Source organism: Empidonax traillii, unplaced genomic scaffold (genome assembly GCF_003031625.1).
Source record: "Empidonax traillii isolate 1590-97213 ecotype Southwest subspecies unplaced genomic scaffold, ASM303162v1 scaffold993:size324958, whole genome shotgun sequence".
Classification (NCBI taxonomy): Eukaryota; Metazoa; Chordata; class Aves; order Passeriformes; family Tyrannidae; genus Empidonax; species Empidonax traillii.
In genome coordinates, this window is record NW_020956186.1 from 204,343 (window position 1) to 213,120 (window position 8,778).

Consider the following 8,778-nt stretch of genomic DNA (forward strand, 5'->3'; position numbering starts at 1 on the left):
CAGGTCTCGAACAAAGCAGAGAACCTGGGAGAGAACACCGTGGCAGAAAGGGAAAAGAGAGCATAACAAATAGCCAGTCTCCTCCAACCAGGTGAGGGGCTCAGTGCAACTGCCCTGACTTGGGGAACCTGGAGTACAGGAAGCCTGGATTCTCTTAGAGATGGGGAAAAGGAGAAACTAAGGAGAACTCTTAGTTCCTCTCCAAATTACCTTTCCACCTCCTGCTGCTACCACCACTGGAATAAAGCTGTCATGCTTCCCCCATACAGGAGTGTCCATTTACACACACTGAGAGGCAGGACAAAGCACGTCTGCCCACAGAGGACAGATTTAGGGAGAGTATCTGGTTACTGGTAAAGTCCCCTGTGTAAGCTACAAGCCTAAAGATGTAACACATGGCCCTGGCAGATCAGAGACTATCCAGGGAACCATGATTTTATGCAGATACTGGCTGGTCATATACACTAACATGATGTACTAAATGCTGCCACCTTTAGAAGGTCCTGATGACACAGGCTGGAGACCCTCTTGTGGGTAGGGAAAGGTCTTCAAACATTTCTCAGGTGTGCTCTTGCAGTTTGGAGTGGCAGCCACCCTCAGTTACATCCTCTCTGCTGCTCAGGAGCAAGTTGCTGTGACAAAAGAAGCCCTTCTGAAGAGCTTTCCAGGCTCATTCACTTCTGACTCGAGCAAGGCAGCAGCTCCTGGAAGGGGCCCTGGCCAGGACAGCACATGTCAGGGATTGTGAATTGCATTATCAGAAACTGACAAGTCCACCTCTCTCTCACCTCCTTCCCACATTCTTACAAAATTAACTTTCTCCCTTCCCAACACAGATTACTGCAGCAACTTTGCTAGCTGCAGTGTCAGAGGCAGCCAGAGTACACGGGCCTGAATGGGGAGCACCAGCAGAGGCTTTCCCAAACAGTGAGTTCCAGGTGAGCCAGACCCAACTCTACCCACAGCCTTTCTCAGTTACTGTTTCCCAAGCCTAACGTTCCCACCTGTGGCACCTGAAACGCTGGGCTCTTTTCCTGACCTTCCTTGTGTGGCTTCTTATCTTCCATTGCCACACTGAGTATCTGTGGCTCCTCTCTCAGCAGCTTACCATCAACCAGAGAAAAGGTGACTTCAGCATAGCAAGCTCCTGGCTCACCTCTCACACTCCCCTGTTCTTCGGCTCCAGCCAGGAGCACTGTACCTGTCAGCCACTCCCAACCTAACTCCCACCTGCACAGGGACACAAGCTGCACTGAGAGCAGTGGTAAGTTGAGCTTTATCCAGGAAGAAACATCAATGAGCAGCTCTGCCCTCAAATCCTGGAAATGACTAAAGCCTTCCTATTCCCCTTCAGCATCTCCAAGCCAAACACCCACACAGCTGCCAAGTAGGAAAGTCCACAGGGACAATGAGGACACTGATGGCCCACAGCCCTCAGGCAGAGACAAGGATGCCAGAGCCTTCCATTGCCTACCCAGAAAGCAGCCAGCCAGGTCACTGTGCAAGGGGAATAGGTGTCAGACCACAGCATGTCCTTAAGTACATGGGGGCTTGATCCTCACCCTACTAGTGCTTGGCCACAAGGTAGTACCAAGAAAAACCACAGCTGGGACCCCGGCTAGAAGCAGCTGAACATGATCAGGATGGAGAAGACTGAATACTGCTCATGCCACCGAGGCCAACAGAACAAGGATAAAGCAGCACCAGGGGCCTTGTCCTGCCACATAGGATTTCTATTTTGCATGGCTTGGGACGACAGCAGAGGGTGCCCACACAGTGGCAAGAGAGGAATGGAGGCAGAGGGGCCACTCTCTCCCATCCAGCCACAAACCAGCACTCATGTGGCCATTGCTGAAGCTGCTTCTCCCTCACACCTAGTCCCTCATGCGGCTTCCATAGACATTCAAGAGCCCAGGCTGGTCCTCAGCCTCAGAGTCAGCCTGGGACAAGTCCTGCAGCTCTTCAGTGGTACCCAGAGCACAGCAGCTGACAGCCTTGGGGCTGCAGTCTGCAGTGACAAGTCTGAGGGCTCATCAGAAAGTGATACAGTTCTGCACAGAGCACAGGTGAAGGACAGGACACCTGAGTGACAGTCCCATCACCAGGTGTGCCCTTTTGGGACATCCCTGTCCCAAAAGGCAGCACCCAACTGCTGCACCTCAGCTGCACTCCTCCTCCTGCTGCAGAGGACACCGGGTCTACCTTGCCAAACAAATGTCTCCACAGAGCCAAGCCCAGCAGTCATGGTGGGGGAGAAGCACTCGGAGCCTCGGTGGTGTGGGGAGGGAGCAGCATGAGTGTAAACGAGCCTGTAACGAGTTTGTAATATGCATGTGTGGCGCGGCCCGCGCAGCGTCATCACAATGGCACAGGCACTTTCCCGCCTCATTGCCTCCCAAATGGATTTTAAATATCATTCCGAGGACACAATTATTTAAAACGCTGAACTAAACACTCACTAATGGGAAAACGGCGTGTGGCCTGCACCAGCCATTCCTCACGGGGCCACTCTGCCCATGTCACCCTCTTCTCCAGCCCCACAGCCCACATGGGGCCCCAAAGGGAAGTATTCTCCTTGTTGGAGGCCAAACAGCACACCACTGGTACCAATCACGGGCCCAGCTCAACACATATTGCTTACGTGAGAACGCACCCTCTGACCCCGTCCCACTGTCTTTGACCCCAGAGGAGCACTCAGCCTGTCCCAAGGGGCACCTCAAGTCGGCCCCCGGGGCTCTCCTGGCTGCAGCTCCACATCAGGGAGCACCTCACCCCACTGTAGGCCCTTCAGCTTCCTCCCAGTTCAGCAGCAGGTAATACAGGGCTGCACAGAGTGGCCATGAGAATAGGGATGCATCCTGACCCAAGTTATATGGTCCTGGAAACCACAGTTATAACATAAGATTTACTTTCTCAATTAACTTCTGAATACCTCCCTCATCCCCAGCACATTCCCAAGCAGGGGAGATGAAGGAAGCAGCATTATCGTTGGCTGCATCCTAGACTCCAGAGCAAACAGAGCACAAAGAGAGAAAAAACAAAGAAACAAACTATTTGCAGCAATCCTTGCTGGGCAGAACATAGATGGGCACACAACTCCAAGGATGCCACGGACCCTCAATCCCGTTACAGCACAGGCAGCATCAGGGACAGCAGCCTCAGGCAGCAGTGTGTGTACTCACAGGGGAGTGCCTGCCTGACCTTTGATCATCACTCATCTCCCTTCCTCCAGGCACAATCCCAGGCCACCACGAGCTACCATTAGTCAGGGACAACACCCTACCTACCACACAGAGAAGGGAAGGGCCACAGACCAGCACTGTCCCCACACACCAGCAGCTGAGCACAGAGAGAATGAGAGTCCCTTGCTGGAACTGGATGGGGCTGTACATCAGAGGTTCATATTTTAACAGCTTTGGCATCACTAGAGCTATCCATCACCGGCTCATTTTCCTCTCAGTGCTGAACCGTTCTGGCCTCTGCTATTTGGAACAGTGTCTAATGATGCACTGGAGCAGCCACCTGGCAGTATGGCTGCCAAGGGACACAACATGGGGAGAGGAATACACGCAGGTCTGCACGCCGCTGCCATCCTCCACTGCCCAAGAAGCTCCCTCCCCTCAAACCTGCTCCGCTCATAACAGACCAGAGGGATGCTCTGCTTCATGGTCCTCCACCACACGAGAGGAAGAGCACGTGTTCTTAAGACATTGCTCTCATACAGAAAAGAAAACAGAATGTAGGCATTGATGGTATTTTTATGAACAGTCATTCAGTTTGTCACACTCTAGTACTCTTTTTGAGAGGCTGAAGAGTGGACCAAGGGAAAAAAAAAAAAAAAAAGAAAAAGGCTTTTTCTAACCCATAGACATGCATAGCTCATTAAAAACAGAGACAGGGGGCCAGGGACATGAAACATGACAGCACTGCAGTGTTACAGCACTAAAAAAGCCTCCCTGGGAGACTTGTGAGGACCCAGGCAGATCTGGACAGAGACTCACACGGAATAAGGCAGCCACAGGAGACTTTGGAAAAGCCTGCACAGGCTCCAAGTTAAGCTTTGCTTTTATTGCAACTTGAGTGCTTCTGGGTCATTCTCACAGCAAGCAGTGTCCTGCAGATCCCTGCTGGGTGGCAGAGTCTACCCCTTCCTCCCATAACAACTTCATCCAAATCTCACTGGGTCCACTAGGACAAGGGCACAGAGCCACAACTCCAGTCTGGAAACAGCTGAGCTGAGGAGCAGTTCTCACCAAAGCTAATCTATGCCAGCACAGAGTGATCCCTCAGGATGACCATGTATGACATCCTGTGCGGGTATCCCAAAGCAACTCCATGGGAATACACTGTGGGGAAACAAGCAGCAGGATCCCTGCATACCTAGAGATGAACCCACCTCCATATGGAAAATGTAAAAGGGACAATCTAGGCAGGTTCAGTGCAGAACTCACCCATTCCAAGAGCAACCTCCTCCTTCTGCCTCTCAGTCTCAGTTCATCTCCACCACCTGTCCACATCTGCAAGGAAATGCAGGGATCTAGTAAGAGGAATGTGAGGCCATTCACCAACTCCATTCTTCAAGCCTTCAGTGAGGGCATAGAGGGCAGGTATGACATGAAGCAGGATGCACAAACCGGAGTATTGGAGAAGCAAGCACTTGCACCATTAGAGCTTTACTCCTCTGGGTCTCACTCAGTGCCAGTGCTCCACCAGACACCTCCAGGAAACAGCTGCTCCTCTCGCCATGAATCGGCCCCTTACCTGGCTGGTTGTGCGGGTATCTGTCAAGAGAGCCAGGGTACCAGGGAGGGAAGCTGCGCAGTCCACAGGCAGCCTGCTCCAAGCAGAGCAGCACGGGGATCCTTCCTATGCTGCAGGAATGGATATGAGATCAGGTAGTCAGACAGACCCATCTCCAGGTCAGGAGCAGAACTGCAGCTCAAGGCTGACCCTCAGCATTCCTCATCCACAGTGAGCACAGCTGCACATCCCACTGCTGGGGAAACGGGAGAGCAAGCGCAGATACACGGCCTAGGGAGCAATACAGTAGGCCAGGCAAGGAGATGGGCTGCTCACCTGTTTGGTGCAAGTGGAGCTTGCTCAGCGTCCCACTCTCAGGCTGAGCTCTGCCAGACCTGTCTCCAATCCCTGCATCTGGCTGAGCAACCCCACAAACCCGGCCCAGGGGCAGCCCCAACACAGCAGCTCCTCCACCAGCACCAGCCGCCACAAGGGTCACAGGAAGGAAAAGAAGTGCAGCCTCGCTGGGCAAAGTGCTGCTCCACCCTGTGCTCAGGTCCAGCTTACAGGCGTGGCAGGGTGAAGCACTCTTCAACGCAGCCCCCTTCCCTCCCTGCCCTAGCCAACCACACTCCACAGCAGCAGGGCTAGGTCTGACAGGGAGATGCTCAGCCCCAGCCCTGCTGCCTCCTGCACTCTGCTGAGGAACATCATGGACATCTTGTCTGGCCCAGACTGCCAAGCCAGGCCCATCAGTACCTGTCACAGCTCCGTAGCTCATGAGACTCAGCATCATCTCACAAGTTTGTGAAATCCAGGATTGCCCCACATACTGTCACCTTGGACTAAACACAGCTCTGGTTCCTCCTACCCTGTTGTTGGCTCTGAATGGAAGATGTTAGAGCCAGGCATCCAGTCCCAATGTGAAACTGGGAAAAGGCACTGGAACAGGCTGCACAAAGAAGTTACAGATACCCCAAGTGTTCAAGACCAGGTTGGATAGGCATAATGGAAGGTGACCCTGTCTAAGGCATGGGGAAGGTGGAACCAGATGAACTTGAGGGTCTCTTCCAACCCAAACCACTCTATGATCTCCACCACAACTCCACCCAGAGTTTGCCCCTCACCTTTCCTTTCCGCTACAGACACTGAGGCAGCACCTCTGTGCAGCAATCCAGGACAGCCCTGCACACCCCAAGAAGGTGCTGTGCTCATGCCCCACCACAGCTCTGGAGGTCATGGCCTGCACCATCACTCTGGACACAACACTTCACCCTGAGGGCTTCCTGAGCTCCACGTGGACAGAGAACCTGCTAGTGCTGCCTGCAAGGCCCTGGACCCTTCCCATAAGAAGCACTTGGGAAAAGGAGAAAAGGCAGCCAGGGCCAGTCATTAATATGATGATCCAAGGCAGAACACAGGACATTCAGCCCTAGCCCAGTTTAGAGCCCTGCAAGACAAAGTTCTCTTCAAAGCAACTGGAGGCAATGGCCACAAGTCCTGGAAAGGAAATACTGTTTGTTTCTTCTGTCAGTCCAGCTCATTTGGCTTTGTTTGTCTCCCCTACCCAAAAGGGAGGAAGCCTTCACCAGGAGGAAAAAACCCAAAAAACAGAAAACCAAACAACAACAAACAAAACCCAAAAACCCAAGGAAAAAACCACCAGAAAAAAACCCCAAAACATTACCTTTGAAAACAGTTTATTAACATGCTTACCCTTACCACTGCTAACTACATTCCACTTACCCAGAGGGATTCAGCCTCTGCTCTGACCAGTACAAACTGGCAACCTGGGCAAAGAGACCCACCAAGTAAGGAAGCACTTGAAGAACCACAGGAAGGTCAAAGACAATAGAAACTTTTAGCAGTCAGGAAACCAGGATAAAGAGTTTGGAGAACTGTGGAGAGTTCACTCTGCTTCCCAGAACAACCCTAGCTCTCCTCAGGCATGCCCTGTGGTCCCTGCTCCTACTTGTGTGTGGTTGTTTTCAAACAGCAGCTGTTCTTCCAGCCCTTCCAAACAACCCCCCCCATCACAGTTCAAACTGCCTCACACTTTGCAACACCAAAATTACAGACACAAGGTGTTTCTATGCTTTATTTATTTGCAGGCAGCCAACAGGAGGCTTTGCTTTCTCGGTTGAGTAAGACTGAATAGCAGCTCCTGCAAGACTCCCCAGGAAGCAGGGCCCGGTGGTCACTTGCTGCTGGTGTATTTGGTGACGGCCTTGGTGCCCTCGGAGACGGCATGCTTGGCCAGCTCGCCGGGCAGCAGGAGCCGGGCGGCCGTCTGCACCTCGCGGCTGGTGATGGTGGAGCGGTGGCTGTACTGGGCCAGGCGCGAGGCCTCCGAGGCCAAGCGCTCGAACATGTCGTTGATAAAGGAGTTCATGATGCTCATAGCCTTGGAGGAGATGGTGAGGTCTGGGTGCACCTGCCGGGTGGTAACCGAACACTGTCTCACACATCCATCACCCTGGAGGGAGACAGGACCCAGCCACCCCAGAGAAGCAGGACCCAACTCCCCCTCCCAGACAGGGCACTCTAACCCCAAAAGGGACCCACATTTGCCACCCTGAGGGTTTCAAGTCATGCGCCACTTGCATTAGACTGAAGAGAGGCTCTCATAATGCCACAGCAGCTTTGGGACTGCACCGATGGGAGCCCCTACACAATCCCTGTGGAAAACAAGACTCTGAGGGATGAAAACCAGTTTCCAGAACCTGCCTACAGGCTCATGCTGATGACTGTGGCCTAGACACCCCATGGCCACTTCCAAAAATTCTTTTTCTCATTTCACCAGAGATTTTAACACTTACAAGCCCAGCAGGAGCTGTTCCCACCCTCTTTACTTCTATTCAATTGCTTCTTCAAGCAGAACCATACAGCAGAGCTTGCTCTCTCTAGGAAACCCTTTCTGCTCTAGATCCATCCCCAAGAACCTGTTTCCTCTCCCCCACTGCCCCCAGATTCTGAGCCTCAACTGGGGCTCTCCTATACCCACCTTTTTTTTTTTTTCCATCTCACTAAACAGCAGATTTCCTTCCTTCCTTCCTTCCTTCCCCTTTATGGTGTTAACACACAATGGTAGAAGTAACTTTATGGATTAAGCAGTTTCTAGCAGAAAAGAAACATTTACTCACCTGCTTCAGTACTTTGTAAATATAGACTGAAAAGGTTTCCTTTCTCTTTGGTGTCTTTTTAAATATTTTGTCCCCAGAGGTGGAAACATGACCACGCTTCTTCCTAGGTTCTGAGTTCATCTCAGCCTCCAACAAAGCAGCCAGCAAGTGCCATGGGGCTGGCTATATAGCACAGGCTGCAAACCCTAACTTGCCTCAGGTGCAGCCCCCAAGGAGCAGGAGGAGCACACACCTGTGGTTTATGATTTCTCTTGGCACTAAATGAAGGGTAGCTGGCCTGAGAGGAGCTTGGAAGTGACAGATTCAATTAAACTTTCAGACCTGAGAAAAAATTTGAGGGTAACCTGGGCAAAGAGGGAGGCAAGAGCAGTAGCATCAGATTCACAGGGGAAAAATTGCCATAGAAGAGCCATTCCCAGTCCACCAGGGGTTTGATGAAAGAAGGGATCCTCCTTTGGTGCAAGGGTGTGAATTGGAGTACTCAATGGCAGCTCTTTGTGAAGAAGAATGGGCTTGAAGATATGGGGTAGCAGAATATTCTGGGAATGGGAGGGACTCCCATTGCAGAGGGACCTGGACAGACTGGAGAATTGGGCTGACTCCAATGGGATGAAGTTCAACAAGGCCAAGTGCCGGGTCCTGCCCTTTGGCCACAACAACCCCCTGCAGCGCTACAGGCTGGGCACAGAGTGGCTGGAGAGCAGCCAGGCAGAAAGGGACCTGGGGGTGCTGATCGACAGGAGGCTGAACATGAGCCAGAGTGTGCCCAGGGGGCCAAAAGGGCCGATGGATCCTGGCCTGGCTCAGGAATGGTGTGGCAGCAGGAGCAGGGAAGGGATTCTTGCCCTGCACTCAGCACTGGTGAGGCCACCCCTGGAGTGCTGTGTCCAGCTCT

The 8,778-nt window shown here is 52.5% G+C and overlaps 1 protein-coding gene across 2 annotated transcripts; it reads right to left on the reverse strand.

Annotated features, from left to right (window-relative positions):
- Positions 1 to 6,932: 6,932 nt before the first annotated feature.
- LOC114068005 (late histone H2B.L4-like) lies at positions 6,933 to 8,362 on the reverse strand. Of its 2 annotated transcripts, XM_027903816.1 has the most exons (3): positions 8,116 to 8,362; positions 7,884 to 8,009; positions 6,933 to 7,174 (listed from the first exon to the last, which is right to left on the reverse strand). In XM_027903816.1, the coding sequence occupies exons 2-3, from the start codon at positions 8,001 to 8,003 to the stop codon at positions 6,938 to 6,940; spliced, it is 357 nt and encodes a 118-aa protein (XP_027759617.1). In that variant the 5' UTR covers positions 8,004 to 8,009; positions 8,116 to 8,362; the 3' UTR covers positions 6,933 to 6,937. The 2 variants fall into 2 exon arrangements, with proteins under 2 accessions (XP_027759617.1, XP_027759616.1); XM_027903815.1 differs by having other exon boundaries at positions 7,884 to 8,362.
- Positions 8,363 to 8,778: the final 416 nt, after the last annotated feature.